This window comes from Aythya fuligula, chromosome 15, assembly GCF_009819795.1.
Source record: "Aythya fuligula isolate bAytFul2 chromosome 15, bAytFul2.pri, whole genome shotgun sequence".
Classification (NCBI taxonomy): Eukaryota; Metazoa; Chordata; class Aves; order Anseriformes; family Anatidae; genus Aythya; species Aythya fuligula.
The window spans coordinates 659,571-677,020 of NC_045573.1; the positions used below are offsets into that span (position 1 = coordinate 659,571).

At 53.4% G+C, this 17,450-nt stretch overlaps 1 protein-coding gene across 1 annotated transcript; it reads left to right on the top strand.

The window, feature by feature from the left end:
• Positions 1 to 4,897: 4,897 nt before the first annotated feature.
• Positions 4,898 to 16,051, top strand: SCNN1B (sodium channel epithelial 1 subunit beta). The gene is made up of 12 exons (XM_032197728.1): positions 4,898 to 5,208; positions 6,094 to 6,595; positions 7,273 to 7,466; positions 8,284 to 8,387; positions 8,863 to 9,026; positions 9,524 to 9,631; positions 12,408 to 12,525; positions 12,707 to 12,782; positions 12,955 to 13,012; positions 14,301 to 14,362; positions 15,487 to 15,562; positions 15,680 to 16,051. Exons 1-12 carry the CDS (start codon positions 4,898 to 4,900, stop codon positions 16,049 to 16,051), a joined length of 2,145 nt encoding a protein of 714 aa, XP_032053619.1.
• Positions 16,052 to 17,450: the final 1,399 nt, after the last annotated feature.

Sequence of the window (17,450 nt, forward strand, 5' to 3'; positions counted from 1 at the left end):
CTGCAGGGAACCGTGCCCAGCAGCGGTCTTGATAGTAAACACAGCTGCTAACGGGGAGTTTGCCGTGCCGGCAGGACGGGGCTGGGAGCTCCCTTCGGAGCATGAGCCCGGCCCAAACGCCGCTGCAGCCGCCTGCGCTTGGGGGCCAAAGGCAGCGGCGCCCCCCGGCTGCTGCACGGCCCCGGGGGGGGCGCGGGGAAGGCGGCCCCGGAGCGAGGCACCCCCGGGGCGGGCAGAGCCGGAGCCGCCCCGACCGGGGCCGGGGACAGGGGGGGGCTGCCCCGGGCCGGGCCGGCGGGGGGACGGGGACGGGGACGGGGACGGGGACGGAGCCGGGCCCGAGGCGGCCGGGGGGGGGCCGCGGGGCCCCGGAGGGCTCCGACGGGGCGGGCGGGGCCGGGGCGGGGCGCGGCGGCGGCGGAAGGGCCCGGCCCGGGCCGGCCTCAGGGCGCAGCGCCCGCGGACCGCGCGGGCACCGGCAGCTACGGGCAGGTACGGGCAGGGCTCGGGGGCAGGGGGCTGGGGGCTGGGGGCTGCCGCTGCCCAGCGTGGACGCGGCGCCCCGGCCCGACGGCTGCCGGTGGCGGTGCCGCGGCGGGCGCTGTCGCGGGGAGGCGACGCCGCCGTCGGGGCGCGGGGCCCGGGCAGGACGCGGGGGCAGCGCGGGGGCAGCGAGGCGCCGGGTCCGGGGGCGCCCCGGGACGGCCCAGCCCGACGGCACCGCGCGGGGAGGGGGCGCTCGGTGCCCGGCAGGACCGGGACGTGCCCCGGGTGAGGGCCCTGGGTTGCCGTCCCGGCGGGCGCAGCATCGCGCGCAGAGGGACAGAGCTCGGTGCGGTTCTTTGCCGGCGTTTTGGGGGGATGCAGAGCTCCCACGGCCGTGGTGCCCGCAGTGAGGGACCCGCTGGGACAGCCCCGAGGCCGCCCGACCTTTTCTGGCTTTGGCAGCATCCGTGCGGGTTATCGTGCCAGCCGGCTGTCCTGGACGCGCTTACTGTGCAGTCAGGTGTAGTTGTTCTTATTTAACCTCTGTTTACACAGGGCCTTCATACCTTAATCTCCCTGATAGGAGGTATGGAAGCAGACCGCAGCTTTCTGAACGTTTCACTGTCCATTTCCTTTGTTCTGGGAAAGGTGCCACCCGCCCCGCGCTGCTGCCTCCCGGGGTGCCGACAGAGGATGCTCCCTGGCCGGGCTCTGCCTGTTGCAGGACCGGAGCGCTGCGTTTGGGGAGGAGCCACCGAGGGGTTTTGCTCCTCCGCGTTCAGGGACCCGTGCTGATCGTTGCACAAGCAGCAGGTGTAACTCAGCAACGTGACCTTAGTGGCGAGTGGGGGGTGAGGCTTCTCACTGCCCTGGGAGACAGCAACATTATGGGAAATCCAGGCTTCGCGGCAGGGAGAGAAGGGATGGAGCATCTGACCTACAGTGCAGAAAGGCAGGCAAATGCTTTCTGAGCTCCCAGTGCTGTGTGTGCCTGGCAAGGACCAGGCAGCACCGGCAGGCGTTTGAGCCGGCGGCTGCATGCGGCATCGCACAGAGCCAGCAAAGCAAAGCACCCGCTGGGCACTCTGTGCCCCCTGCCTTGGGGGGCTTTCATCGCACAGTCACACCTCGCTGCTCCGCTGTTCCTTTTATCTGCCATCCCGTAAACTCATGGTATGATAAAAAACTTCCCTCTAAGCTGCAAAAGTACCATTAGCTAGCATAACCATCTTCTCTAGGAAAACAAGGCTGGTTGTTTTACTGCAGTCTTTTCATCTGGCTCTAGAGGAGATGGCATACGAGCAGCTGATGATCAAAGAGCTATGACTATTGTGTGTCTCAGTAGCGAAAGTAGGGAATAATTGCAGTATCGGGCTAGTACTGCTGGGGTGGTTTTACAGCCCAGGTATCACCTGCAGTCTCCTGGAGCATGCTGAGTTTTGCTTATGTCTTTATTTCCTGTAAATGGTAACTGCCCCAGGAAAACCCTGGAGGAGATTAAACACAGTCAACATGGTAATTTCGTAATGTGGAAGTCTGATCTCACCGGTAAGGTGGAGGAGTTTCACCTGGGATGATGCTAGGAGTAAGGCCGGACTCATGGCCCATGGGGGAAGGTGAGGACACCTGCACAGCACAGAGGCTGCCTTCGGGACGGCCTCGGTCAGCACGCAGCTGTGGTGCTGCCGGGAGAAGGGCTCGGGGCGGCCGTGCACCGCAGAGGGCTCGTGGCCCTGGGAGCAGGTCCTGGAAGTGCTCCCAGGGGAGCCCAGCTTACAGACAGGTGCCAGCGGCAGGGCCGTGGTGCTTCGTTCACTGCACACCGCGAGGTGCAGCCCTGCCAAGCCCTGGGGAGCCACGCAGCAGCCGCAGCGCATTTACAGGTGGCTGAGGGGAACACGAGGTCTGCTCCCATCGGCGTGTTAGAGGGGGAGCCTGCAGATCAGCAGTGCGATGATAAAAAACACAAAGGAGGAAAAGGAGCAGGGCAGCCCAACGGGTGTGTGTTCCCCTGCCCTGACCTTGGGAACGGAACAGTTCTCCTGGGAGGGAACCCCTGCAGCAGCCGCGAGCTGCCGTGTTTCTGGGATCCCTGAGCTTGCACACAGCATGAATAATGGGGGCTGGGGGCAGCAGCAGGGACAGCGCTTTGTGAGCATTAGCTCAGCACTGCCGCGTGCCACCCACACCTTCGGGGGAAGCCTCCTCGGCCCCTGCCCTGCTGCAGCCCTGCCACCTTCCTCGGAGGGGGTTGTGTGAGGGGGTCTCAATTACCTGAACCAGGCCAGCAGCTTTGACATTGAGGAAAAAATGGTTTGGATCAGTTTAAAACATATCTAAAAACTATTTCAATTCCATTTTCCACAGTATGGCCTGAGTGTAACTTAAAAATGAGAAAATGCTGCCCTTCAGCACGGTGTTTTTATGATTGCTGAGCTGAAGACATAAAGCAAACCACAAGGTTTTCTAATCTTTACTTAAAACTGATTTGAACGTGGTCATCTTTTCCTATGGCAGCACTTTGCCACTGCTATTGCTAGCAAGAAAAAGATACTCTTAAAGTGGTTAAATGGAAATAAATTCAAGATGGAGAATAAATGTGTGAGTGACTCCTGCAGAACTGAACAAAGACTAAAGGCAGGTTCAAAACTGGCCATTGAGCAACTTCAGTCAGACACAAAACTTTTATTCTGCATGCACTCCTCAAACTGCATGTACACATCTCAATATCGTCATCAGGAAAAAATTGTTAAAATCAGGCTTAGGGAACAGTATTAAAAATAACAACTTCTTCTGGTGTTCTCAGCTTGATGTGCAGCTGATGGAGCCGTGCACCGAGCACCTGGGATCCTCTCTAGCAGGTTTCAGAGAGCAGCAGAAGCCCAGGCTCCACGCACAGGCAGCGCCGTGTGTCAGCAGGAAAGCAAACAGATTGCAGGGCATGCAGCCAGTCAGGTCCAGCAGGGCTGGATTTTGCCCAGCAAAGTGTAGGTGTGTTTTAAATTTTAATCTAATCTAAATCTTTTATTGGATTTCTTAAAAGGTGGAAAATATTTACTAGTTTGCTTTGCTGGTCTCTCTGCCTTTAAGTGTATTTTGACTGTACTGTTTATAAATCAGACCCGTCTTGGTGCCTGTGACTCGAGCCCAGTACTGAGTACTGCTCGTTACTGAAATATTGCTGTATTAGTTCAGTGCTACTGCTTCTAGGATGCTGTGATACACACAACATTTATCTTGAATTCTATTCCCCTACAATTGAAGTCTGGAGAATTTTCTAAGTAGCTGACTCTGTTTTGTTTTGAAATCCTGCCTCAGGATATTAAGATTTAGTAACACAAATTCTCGCCTTAAAAATAGCAGCACAAAATGTTCTATTTACTCACAATATGAATGTAAAATATGCAGCATCTCTCACATGAGCCATAGAAACATACCGATACTATCTTAAAGACAAAGGAATTTGGTGGGAAAAAAACATCTATTGTTCTTCCTCTGGCAGGCAACATGTACTTAACAGCATTCTTGGTCTGGGAAAGACACTGCAGTTTCTAAGTCCTGTCCCCCCTTGGTATTCTGGCCCACTGCAATACTTTTTCCTCACCCACTTTAAGAGCCCCTCTGGTAAGCCCCGCGTTAGCCGAACACCGCGCAGGGTTATCCTGACGGTGTGAGAGCAGCGCGTTTCCACGTGTGAGTGCTCGGTCCGTCCAGCACTGACAAAGCCCTCAGACGCTGCTGGGCTGCAGCAGCAACAGCGCTTGTGGCTTTTTACAGTGACCTGGGTGATACTGGAGGCAAAACACCGCCCTCCTCCCAAGGAAACCCATTACAGGCTAACTTGAAATGACAGAGGCCTGGGGATTCGAAGCCATTTTCGCACAGGGCTGTCCGTCTGTCCGCCCCAACGGAGGAGCCCCGCGCGGTGGAGGCTGCGAGGGGCCCTCCAAGGACAGCTGCTGGTGGTGCTGGGAGGAAGCTCCTGCTGCTGCCCCGGCACCGTGTGCCCACCTGGGTGCAGCACGGCCACCCTCCGAGGGATGGGAAGGACGTGTACGGAGCCAGGGCTCTGTGCGCTACCGCCGGGCACACAAACCTCACGCAGGCCCGAGCAGCTTCCCTCCCGTGGGGCTGAGAGGCCCCACCAAAAGGGACACGGCAGCATCCACCACTTTGGAACTGCAAAGCAGAAGTCCCCCCTTACACTCTCTCAAGAATTTGGGGCCGTTTCACTGTCACAGCCTGCCATGAGGAGCTCCAGCCCCAGGTTTCTCCAGGGCTACAAACCGGGGCCGTCACCACGCAACTGCCGTTCTGCCCCGCTGGCAGCACCTCTGGGCTTGGCCTGCTGCGAAGCCCTGCTTCCCCAAGCAGCTGCTCTGATCTCTCTTTCCTGCTTGCAGACACAAGGATGAATGTGAAGAAGTACTTTGTCCGGGCCCTGCACCGCCTCCAGAAGGGCCCCGGCTACACCTACAAGGAGCTGCTGGTCTGGTACTGCGACAACACCAACACGCACGGCCCCAAGCGCATCATCAAGGAGGGGCCGAAGAAGAAAGTTATCTGGTTTTTCTTAACGCTGCTCTTCGCGTCTCTGGTCTTCTGGCAGTGGGGTATCCTCATTAACACGTACCTCTCCTACAACGTCACGTCGTCGCTCTCTATCGGCTTTAAGACCATGAAGTTCCCAGCAGTCACGGTCTGCAACGCCAACCCCTTCAAGTAAGTTTTCCTTTGCCTGATTTATGCAGTTGCATGTGAACACACGCAGTTACAGCACAAGATACACGGGGCTGTTCCTGTCTCAGGTATCACATTAGGAGCAGCAGTGAAAATTATCCTTTGACTCACCAAGTGGCACTAAAAAACAAACAAATGAGAACAATGTAAAAACAAATGGCTCGGATCCAAAGAAGGGGTTGTGTGCTTGCGAGTTTGTCTGTTTCTCATTACAGTATCAGCTAATCTAATAATGGTTATTGCCTCCCTGTAAACTTTCCCTGGCTCAGAGAAAACTTGAAGTTCAACTAACTTGTCACAATCAAAATCAGTCTCGTGATCTCTCCCCACAATTCCTTTCTTTTTCCTCGCCATGAACATACCTCTTATCGCGTACACTCCAGCCATTAAGAGCTAGTTAAACAGTGATATCTGCTGTGAGCTACAGCAACATAATTATAATTTCAAAGGAGCAACTGATCTTTGCTAGGGTTGCTTCAAATTTATATCCATGCAGTAGCGTAGCGCAAGGTGAGATGCTCTCGACTGAGGCACAGGGATCTGTTGTTTTTTCTCTCTGCTTGCTAAAGTTGTTTTGTATAAACTGCAGTGAATTGCTGAAATACAACACAGGCAGTCCTGTGCCAACAGGCTGTGAGCGAGGTTTGCCAGTGAAGGACTCTGTTTATCTCCAGATGATTTTACACCCAGCTGCTGGGAGACGCGGCGCCCTGCTGGCTGCGCACAGAGCCTCGTGCTGCTGTGCAGCTCGCCTCCTGCAGCTCCCCGCAGCCACAGCCCCACACGGGCCTGGCACAGCAGCGTGACAGAGCCCGGCCACGTCCCGAGTGCCCTTACACTAGCTGGTGCCCGTCTGTTGCCCCGCAGGTACTCGGAGGTGAAGCACTTGCTGAAAGAGCTGGACAAGCTGATCGAGGCGGCTCTGGAGAGGATCCTGCAGCCCACGCATGGGGACACCATCACACCCCTGCTGCTGAACGGCAGCGACAACGCCTCTGAGGGGCTGGATCTGGCACTCTGGAACCAGATTCCACTGGTGCTCATTGATGAGCATGACAAGGACAACCCTGTCATCGTGGAGATCTTTGAGACCAGCAGGACCGCTCCGGGGAATGGGACTGCTATGGGGAACGGGACCTCTCCGGGGAACGGGACTGCTCTAGAGAACGGGATCTCTCTGGGGAATGAGACTGCTCCAGGGAATGAGACTGCTCCAGGGAATGGGACTGCTCCAGGGAATGAGACTGCTCCAGGGAATGGGACTGCTCCAGGGAATGAGACTGCTCCAGGGAACGGGACCACTGCTGCTCCTCCTGCCCCGTCCAACACCACCTCCGAAGAGAAGAAGTACAAGCTGGCAGTGAAGCTGGTAAGAGGGGGTGCAGTGGCGACAGCATCTCCGCCACGGGGAGGGCCGGGCGCAGCCTCAGTGGGTGCGGGCAGGGCTCTGCCTGTCCCTGCGCCACGCAGCAGCCCCCAGCCAGGGGCTGCCCGCTGCACCAGGGCAGGGCAGAGGGGGGGCTCTGCCTGCCACCTCCACCCCTTCCTCTGTGCCCGTACCCAAAGCACTGGGGAGAGGCTGCGGCCACATCCCCTGCCCAGTGCCTGCTGCAGGGGCATGGTGGGGGCACGCGGTGGCCTTGCTTCCCCCCGTCCTGTTCTCCCATGGCCTCAGTCCCGCCAGGCAGTGTTACAGGCCGAGATCTTGGAAGCTGAGGCAACTGCAGCCTTCAAGAATTGAGCAAAACATGATGTTTTCTGTAAGCATGGTGAGGTAACCTCTGGGACTGATGGAGAAGCTGTCCAGTTGGGAAACATCCCTGGGAAAGGGCCCCCAATCTAGCGGGTGGCATCTAGTTGGAACTAGATGATCCTTAAGGCCCCTTCCAACCCCCACTCCATGTGGTATCGCTCTCTGACCCACCTGTTGAGCACGTTCAGATGTGGCCGCCGTTCCCTCAGCTCCTGCCTGGCCGCAGCTTTGGTCCCTCAGGACCAGTGGACAGGGCTGGCACCGGGGCAGGAGCTGACTGTGTGTGTCTCCAGTGCAGCCACCAGGGCTCCAACAACTGCACCTACAGGAACTTCACCAGCGCAGCGCAGGCAGTGACGGAATGGTACATCCTGCAGTCCACCAGCATCCTCTCCAAAGTCCCACTGCAAGAAAGAATCAGGATGGGCTACCAGGCAGAGGACATGATCCTGGCATGTCTCTACGGGGCTGAACCCTGCAACTACAAGTAGGTACACACTGAGCCCTTCCTGGCACATCAGGAGTGGTGCAGGATGCTGAAGGCAGGACAGCATTTTTATTTTCTAGTTTTTAAAGTATATATAACAGCATTTCCCAGATGGTTTCTGGATGCGATCCTGGCTGAAATGGTATTTTTGGATAGTGGCTTGGTGTTTAGTTTGGATGGGCCATTTTGCTCACGATGTATTGAGGCTAGCAGCACCGATGAGACCTTCACTAGGAATTTAGCAATAATCGCTGCCAGCTCAGGTGTTGAGTCAGCACAGAGACACAGCCCTCAGTTACACCTTATCTTTTTACGCAAGGCTCTGAGAAATGCATTTTATCCATCACTGTTTCTTGTGAATGCCGAATTTATATATACAGTTTTGAGAAATTCAAGTGCACAGCAGCAACCCAGGCTTCACGGAATCCTGCCAGCAATACCACTTCTGCAAAGAAGGCAACAGAGAATTAGTATCAAAGAATGAGATATGACACAAGCCAAAGCCTGTTACTATAGCTGAGATCAAGCCAGTATTTTTGGTCTCATCTGCATGGCAGGCTATTCTTTTCCATTACGACAGAGCATTATCCTCAACAGCTGTGCCTCGGTACATGTCAGTACCTGGCTTTTCTTTGTTTCCAACAGCAGATTGATTGGAATTACATCAGCTGAAATTTCTATTCAAGTGTTCAACAAATGAAGCAATTTAAAGTGAATCCCAGAGCTAGCTGCCAAAAGCCAGTCTCACCACATCCGTTATTTGATAACCCTTCAGTTCTCCCTGAGAGTCACAGTTTTATGCGCATGATTCTTCCAGGAATTTCACCCAAATCTATCACCCAGACCACGGTAACTGCTACATCTTTAACTGGGGCATGGACAAAGAGGCTTTGAATTCTTCCAACCCTGGAGCCGAGTTTGGTAAGAGAAAGCTCCACTAAAGAAAGAGTTAAAGGAACAGAAGCGCTGGGAATTATTCTGTCTCTCAATGGCAATTTCTGTTATCTGTAACAGATTTGTAATTTCTTTTTCAACAGAGCACTACAGCAGGGAATAACTGTTTTCCAGAGGGTATAAGTCCCCAGAATGGAAATCTGTTGCATAGAGAGAAGTAACGTGACTACAGTTAGCAGAAGTGTAACATCTGGATAGCCAAAGTATCTGAGGGAATGGCTGAACACTCAGTGAGATATTTCCGTTCTGTGCATTTGCCATCATGTGTATTTATGCACGTGTAACACTGCTGTGGCAGACAGGCTTGGGTTCTTCCCCCAAGGACTGGAGATTTCTGTGCACAGTGAGAGGAAAAGATGCTCAGGTGTTTTGTTGTTGTTTTTTAATAAAGACCTGAATTTTGATGCTATTCCTGTTCAGAATATTTTGTTCGGTGCCACAGGGCTGAAGCTGATTCTGGACATCAGCCAGCAGGACTACATCCCCTACCTGTCATCTGCTGCTGGGGCACGGCTGATGCTGCATCAACAGAAGAGCTTCCCATTCCTCAAGGATCAGGGCATCTATGCGATGGCTGGGACGGAAACCTCCATCGGCGTGTTGGTGGTATGTGTGGCATTCCTCTAGAGCAGATTGTCTGAGAATAATGTTATCTGATGGGAGCGCAACCAAGTTTGTTTTAAGTCTTGGCTGAACTGGCTCAAACCAAAAGAGTCAAGGCGTGCTCTAGCTATGGGCTGGAAAAGTTTACGGAGACTTTTATGTAACTGTCCTGGCAAAGTGCTTTATTAAAGCCAAAATATTGAGCCCAGGTCATTGTTCCCTCCTCTCACACTATGTCAGAAGGTTCCTCGCTAACACATGCTGTTGGCATGTCACTCCAGAGCCCAAGTTCTGGCTGGCAACTCTGGCCAGGGCACCCGCTCTGGGCCTCTGGTTCTCCTAGAGCAGAGGTGCCAGAGCACAAGATGACAGCGATTCTCTGAGGTTTTTTTCAAAGCCAGCAGGGAATTACATATGGGAATTACAGAATATCTGGAAAAGCAGCCCCAGGTGCTCAGGGGAGCAATAACCTCACGTTTGCTGTCTTGGTTTTCTTTCAGGATGAACTAGAGCGGATGGGCTACCCCTACAGTGACTGTACCATGAATGGGTCTGATGTCCCTGTAAAAAACCTTTACAGCGAATACAATACTTCCTACTCCATACAGGTAAAACATGATTTTAAATCAAACAAAGATGTTCAGGGGAAATCTTCAAAGCAGTTGCAGATTTTGACTGGCTTGTCAGGTTACTGGAGGCTCAGCAGTGATAAGGAAGGAAGCATAACCTAAGCACGGGAACCTTCTTTTCTGGTAATAAATCAGAACTCAGGTCTGAACATGCAGTAGCCCCGGGTTTGGAAACAATCCAGTGAAGTCACTGTATTTACACTCTGTGTTGCAGGATCAAAACCTAATGACGTAATTATTCAAAGTTACATCAAACTATTAGGAATATTGCTTTGGCAGACAACGCAGTTTAGTGTAACGTACAGTCCTCATTCCTGTTCCAAAGCAGCTCACATAGCAAGGAAGCAGTATTAGTAATTTTTGCCTTATCTAGGCATGAAGTTTGTTTCATTTTGAGAGGGATGAAAACGGGCATTGCTGTAATTTTCTCAAAAGCCGTAACACAGAAAATCCCCCAGCATCTCTGTTGTTAGGCACCCTGGTAAAGGCAATGTACCAGCAGAGCGCTGATTTGCAGACCAAAAAGCAAAATGTTTTTACCTTGACATACGACCACGATTTAAAGCTGGTCTCATTGCACACTGCTGCCTCAGCTCAGCTCCCCCCACGAAAGGTTCCTCTCACCTGAAAACACCAAAGCGAGAGGAGGCGAGCCGGGTGCCCCCACTCCCATTAACACATCCTGGTTCTTTGGTGTTGCTCCTGAAGGGGTCAGTGCCTCGCTAATGCTGCACGTGCCGGCCGCCTGCCACTTCAGCTTTCTCCTTCCAGGGGTCCTTTAAAGAATACCTGATCCTGCCATGTCACTGAGGCAATTAATTTCTTTTCAGCTGTGAGAATATCTTCTTCTACAATTTCCATGCTTGGCTGAAATCTTTTAATTATAAGGAGATCAACTGCAAGGGGCGGGCGTGCAATCATTACCTGTGTTCAACACGCGAACTTCTTTAAACTCCCGGGGTTACTGAGCAGTCAGCATGCCCTCACGTGCCGCTGTGCCAGTGCCAGTGCTGTGCCCAGGTGACTGCAGTGCTAGGAGGCTTTGCTGAGAGCGCAGCTTGTCACGAAGCAGGATGCCTCCTGCTGCTCCAGGCGGATAACAGCTACCTGGGTAACTGTCATGCTGCTGGCTTTAACCACGCTGCTGCTCTGCTGCCCTAAGGTGCAAAGCAGCTTGTATTTTGTGTAGGCACATAATGGTGCTACTGCCCTGACAGGGATAAACATGCGGGAGGGATCGCTCTCCTGAACACACCTCTTCTTTTTTAATCCTTCTCTTTCTGAGAGAAATAAGTCAATTTTTACACTGAGAAGGGCTGCTTAGTTTGTACAGGAAGCGAAGACAGACCTTTGTCTTTTCTTCACTTTAAAATTGGGATGAGAAAGTTGAGTGTTTGTAAACCTTGAATCTGTAATAAAAATATAGTGTAAACATCAAACACTGGTTAATTTGTAACAGGCTATAACATAAGGGAGAAACAGTCCTTAGGGGTGAGATCTGGCAATAAAGAAAACACCAAAAACATTTTCGTGGTTATTTACAAATGACTGAAGAATACATCTCAGACAAGTTGAAGGGGTTTGGTCTAGCAGGCTTTTTGCATTTCTGCCTTTATATAATTATAACAATTGGACCACTTTACCCTACTTTTTAAGATGCTTGTATAATGTTTAAGCAAATACTTGAAATGATTGCGTTATTATTTAAAAGTTGCTAAACACTGGCCAGGGTACTATGTCCGCATAATTCGTGTCACTTCAGAGACCTCTCAGCAACACCAGCCTTTTTTATCACTCCATGATTATAGTGAATTCTGTAAGCATTTCATGTTACATAGACATTCTCTGACTGTCCTACCTACCTGAAACTGTTAAATTCAATTATCTTCTCATAGACTTTGTTATTGCTTTGTGCATTGTTTCATGAAAAATCCCACTCCAATCTCTGATGATTAACTTCATGCCTCGCTGAGCTAATGGCAGTGTTGCAGCCCTGGATCGCATGCTGTCGGAGCCGCAGCTGTAATCCCTTCAAGGAGAGAAACAGATGCACAGATAAGATAATTCAGATTTCTAAAGCCTGCTCTTTTTGTTGAAGTATTTTTAAAGTCTTGGCTTTCAAGTGGAAACCAACCCTTTGTCAATATGTGATATAAAACCTGGAGACAACAGCTGTGTCTGTGGATAAAACAGAACATTTTTATTCCTTTTTGGAAACTCTATATTGCTTCCACAATACCCTAAAATAATTAAGAATTGAGCAGTTCCCTGTGCAGCTGGGAGCAGGCATGCAGCTCCCTTCTACTCTTGCGAGGTGAATTACCCACGTTAACTTGCCACTACAATTTAGCTTAAAAACCAGAGTAGTAGTAAAAATGCAACATAAAAAGAAATGTAATTGCAGTGCAGCTATAAACATGACAGCTTACTCACCAACCTCTTCTTTCCATTGGAATCACTGCTCTATGACAGACCACGAACACAGTGCCGCTGTGAGGGGCTGCCACGCTGTGCTGCAGCACCCGGAGACGCTTGGCACAGGCTGGAGGAGCATCTCTGTAGGATGGCTCCCATGGCAGAGGCAGCTTTCTCTCTGTATGGAGCTACAAAACCTTCTACTTGGTGCAAGAGAGCCCCTGGAAGGAACGTGCCTGGGAGCAGGCTAATTCACATAGCAAACACGGACAGCAGCAACACAGAGATCACCAGGGAAGTACACCCCACTTCTAAGCAGCTCCCTCTTACCTTTTTCCAGGCCTGCCTGCGTTCCTGTTTCCAAAATCACATGGCTGAGATCTGTGGATGCGGTCACTACATGTTTCCTTTACCCGAAGGGGTAACTTACTGCAACAACGACGATAACCCAGGCTGGGGTAAGAGCACGAACAAAGCTGACAGTACGGCCTTCCCAGGGCACTGGCACGCAGGAGGGAGGGCCTGGGCGCGCGTTTATCACTATTGAGAAATTAGAATTGAATCTATGAAATGAATATAATCCAGTAAGTGCAGTTCTTATCTAAACAGAAGCTTCGATTTTTTGTTTTCACCAAACAGCATACTGCTATTCATCACTGAGATCAAGTATAAGACAGAGACAAATTTGCATTGACTCTTGTAAGGAAACATGCAAGTAAGTACTTTGACTATTTCTGGCAGCTGTAGAGGTAAAAGAATCCTGCATTTTGTCTCCCATCAATTCTGACCTCCTTAAAATTGCAGAAAACTGAGTGGGGTTGCTTATCTGAATGAGAACTGAAGTTCCAGTGACTTGTGTGTTAATGTTCTTTCCCCCTTCTTCCTAGCGACACGCAGTATAAAATGACCATCTCTATGGCAGACTGGCCATCTGAAGCTTCAGAGGTAACACTGATTTCTTGTTTTGAAATAGCCATTAATAACTACCCGTTCTTAACCATGTGAATCACTCAGTACTTTTAGAGTTAATGCCCAGGTAACAAGGGCCTCTTTGCTAAATTACACATTTTCAGCTTGCAGACAGAGCCTAACCCCAGAGCATGAGGCACAAGGGGTGACAACAGAGCAAAGCTGAGTGCCCACGCTCCCTGCCAGGCAAGTGCAGGCAGGGCATGGCACAGGCTTTCCTCCTCCAATATCGCTGGCACGGCACAGGGCACGGGTGCTTACCTTCAGCCCTGCCTCGCACACGCCGCCCAGTCGGGGTCTGCAGTGCACTCACTGGGAGCTGTCACCTTGAGGCTTCATGCCATTGGGAGCAGAGAGCAGCCAGGAACGGGGCCACCTGCCCACAGCACGAGGGTGGTGGAGGCTGCAGGGGCAGTCAGGTCTCGTGGGCTCCCTAAAGAGAGAACAAATACTCGTTTGGACCATGCACTAAGCACTCAGGATTACCCGGCATCGATGCTAGGTGTGCAGCCCTGCCTCTTGCCACCGCCACGCACCAGAGGCTTTGCTGCCCCGCTGGCTCCCCGCCTCACAGCACGCCGTGCCTGCATCCTCCAGGCGGGCAGCACGGCTCCCAAGGCAAACCCTGCTCGGTACGGTGTGCCTCGTGACACGGAGTCGGTTAGAACTGATTTCAGAGGAGATTTCAGACATGCACTGTGATTCAATTTATTCCGGCACATGGCCACCAAGGACTTCACACACAGCTCTTACAGAAAAACTTTATCTTAACAATAATCTCTAATCCTGAATTGATAAAACGACAGCCAGCACAACTGCTACCACTGCATAAACGCAGCCACAGCAACTGTGCTTGAGCAAAGGCATCTACAAGTTGCCAAGCGCAGGAGTTAGGAATGGGTAAACATGCACCACCTTCTGCCACAAGCTCCTGCTAATTGCCTTTGCCTCCTTCTAAGCACATGGGACGAGTGCCTTATGAACTCACCACGTTAAACCAGAACACCCCTGCAGCCAGACACCATCTGTGGACACAGAGTCAGTGGAGGCAGCGTGGTGACGTGCTGTAACCCCTGCACAAACCACCGAGTGGGAGTGGGACGGAGGACACTCGACCAACACGTTACTCAGTGTTTTTAATCCAACAGAGCTGGATTAAAACAGGACTATTCAGGACAGGTTTCTTACTGCCCTGGGTTCCTGCCCTGGCAAGTGCTTAGACAGGATGCTGCTTCTCTGTTCTGAATTAGTTCTGTTTCCCTAGGACTGGATTTTCCATATTTTGTCTTACGAAAGGGACATGTCAACAAATGTGACCCTGGACAGGTAACCGAAAAGCACAACCATTGTATCTTCTCTGTCGAGCCTGCCTACATTAGTTGAACGCGTGCCTTGGCCATGAGCCAGAGCGCACACTGCTAATGCAGAAAGTAGAACAAGATTCGGCACACGCTTGCCTGGAAAATACATGAAGCAAGAAACGCACCTCGCGCACATCGTGTGCTCCCCACAGTAACAAACGGGGTCAGACACAACTGCGAACGTGGAGTTAAATTAACATGAACATGAGCTATGCTTCCAGCTGGTCCCATACAGCAGCCTGGAAGCTCTGATGTGCTGCTCTGCAAGGGTTCAGCTCCTGTAGTGCTGCGTTCATCCCTTTATACTTATGCCTCCAAATTGCCAACAGCAGCAGCAGGAGGGGGTTACACCAAAAGCAGGGTGGCTGATGAGTTATCCCTCGATAACCTAAGCCCTGAGTTGCGGGGAAGAAAGGAATGGGCAGACTGGGGAAGCACAGGCAGCTCCCGTGGTGTTCGTTGCTCAGCATGCCTGAAAAGCCAGTTCTTGTGGAGGCTGAGGAGCCCTGCGTTAACCCACGCATTGCAACACAGCCTGGGCTGGTACAAAGCTCCAACCGGGTCCTGCCCTAATGCCAGGCCCTAAAAACAAATCAGAGCAAAACAAAAAGAAGATGCTTAACTTCTGCATGGTGAGCAAACACCTCGCCAGCACCACCCAGCCTCGCCAGCAGCTCCGTGTGTGCCCTGACTGGCTGCTGAGGGCAGAACCAGGGCCTGGGCTCCCGCTGCCCTGGGGCTGTTGCACGATGCGGCTGCTGTGTCCCTGCGGCTGGAGCACAAGCAGCACTGGAGCACAAGCAGTGCAGTGCTCAGGGGAGGCTTCAGACCAACTAAGACAGCTGGGAAAAAACCACAGCGGGCAGCCCTGGAGAAGGTTCCAGGTGCATAAGTGCTTTTGCAGGAGCAGAGCCACATCCCTCCCCCAGCACGTGTCGTGCAGTGGGGAACGCTGCTGGGCTTTTCCCCGCAGTGGGCAGAGGTTCCTGCTGTTGGGCTGGGAGCTGCCCTCCCCCTGTGCAGCGGGCGGTGCGTGCCCATGGGACGCCCGCAGCGTGACTTGCTCTGAGCTCCCGTCCTGTGTTGCAGGACTGGCATCATCAAGCTGAACATCTACTTCCAGGAGTACAACTACCGGACCATCTCGGAGTCTGCTGCCACGACGGTGAGTGCCCCGCGCTCGCTTCGTGCAGTGCTGCCGCAGGGTCCTGTGAGCTCGGCACCAGAGCTCACGGCACCAGCAGCCCCACGTCACCTCTCTGTCCCACTCTCCCACCTGCAGATTGTCTGGCTGCTGTCGAACCTGGGAGGCCAGTTCGGGTTCTGGATGGGTGGCTCCGTGCTGTGCCTCATAGAGTTCGGGGAAATCATCATAGACTCCCTGTGGATCACTGTTATCAACATCATCGGCTGGTGCAAAGGCCTGAAGCAGAAGCGGGCGCAGGCGCGGTACCCGGACGCACCGCCCACGGTGTCGGAGCTGGTGGAGGCTCACACGAACCTGGGCTTCCAGCACGAGGAGGCCAGCCCTGTCCCCAGCCCAGGGGCCGAGGTGCTGCCCCCCGAGCCCGGCACCCCCCCACCCAACTACGACTCGCTGCGCGTGCGGCCGCTGGACGCCCTGGGCCCGGACAGCGACGCGGAGACCGAGTAAGCAGCGCGCCCGCTGCCCCCGCGGACTGAGCTGCTGCTGCTGCCGTGCTCGGTTCACAGCTCACTGAGCAGCCTCCAACGCTTTGGCAAAATCAGGAAGGAGCCGAAAGCCCTCGCTCTCCTCCCCTCCCCTAAAATGTTCACTGTGAAGAAGCGCTCTAATAAATCCTGCAATAAATCTCAGAGCCTGCGTCAGGCTCTGGCTTTAGCACACAGAGCTTGTATGAATCGACTGGTGATATAATAACCCCGTTTCTCTCCGATGAGCAGCCATGTGCACAGGCATGCGTGGAGCTCTTCCTCCTGGGCAGCTTGGAGGATGCCGAGCTCCTGGGTCTGCCCAAGGGGCTGCGGTGCCAGAGGCTGCCAGAGGCACGAGGAAGCAGCACTGCAAGGCAGCGGCGCTGGGAGGGGACCCAGGAGCCCTCCAAGGTGCAGGAGCAGGAACTGTCACAGCCCGTTGGACAGAGACTGCAGTTTGTGCTGCAAGTGTGTGCTGCAGCGTGGGCTGAGCCAGATCTGCAGGGCCCCAGACTGCTTTTGACTGGAGATCACCGTAATTCCATGTCTAAATGGCTCTGATGTAAACAGAGTGAAAAGAACATCCTTTTGCTGCTTGGAGGCTTGCACGCTCTGCAGTCTGTTTGCTGCTCAGTTGTTGTTAATGCTCGCCCTGAGGTGAGCACACCGGTTAATGTGTGTCAGAGATAAGTACTCCAGACTTGATAAAGCTTCAGGCGTGGAGAGGAAGCGCCAAGCCATTTACAGTACCATTCTTGGCAATAAATAAACAAATTAATTGAAAAGTCTCCTTTAGAGAGGTTCCTGGTGGCAGAGGGTGGAGCTCAGCCTGGCAGGGTGCTGAGCAGCATCTCTCGGGGCAGAGGGCGAGGGGCTGCACTCGCCTGACCTCGCTGCTGCCTGCACAGGGCGCTGAGCCCAGGGCACCGGCACCGGGCTGCTGGCACCGCGCCTTCCCGGGGGCTCTGTGCCCATCGCAGCCACGCTGAGGATCTGCGTTGCTGAAGTAGTTGTGCAAAACTTCAAGAGGAAACATGATCGTGTGGTTAAATCACAGGACTGGGAACTTGATGTCCTGGGCATGGTTCCCAGCGTGGCGTGACGGCTGCGGGTCCCGGGGCAGCCGGTCCCAGCGCCGTCCTTCCTCGTGGGCCCCGGCGCATTCCCCGCGGGTGGGTGTGAAGGTGGGTGCCATGCCCCTGGGGGTGCCGGGGGCTCTCGCAGCACGCCGTGCTTGGTGGCAGCGTGACGAGGGCTTTGTGCTGCTCACGGGTGGATGCTGCCAACGCCCATGGTGGCAGCAGGGTGCCCAGCTGCCCAAAACCACCAGGACAGCGCCCGCGTGCCTCCAGCGCTGCCCCTGCGTGGGGACAGAGAGC

Excerpts from the sequence above, each read along its gene's own strand:
- SCNN1B (XM_032197728.1), top strand. The coding sequence starts at position 4,898 with ATGAATGTGAAGAAGTACTTTGTCCGGGCCCTGCACCGCCTCCAGAAG. Across the intron at positions 7,467-8,283 it reads GCTGAACCCTGCAACTACAA|GAATTTCACCCAAATCTATC; the intron begins GTAGGTACACAC and ends TGATTCTTCCAG. Across the intron at positions 14,363-15,486 it reads ACAAATGTGACCCTGGACAG|GACTGGCATCATCAAGCTGA; the intron begins GTAACCGAAAAG and ends CCTGTGTTGCAG.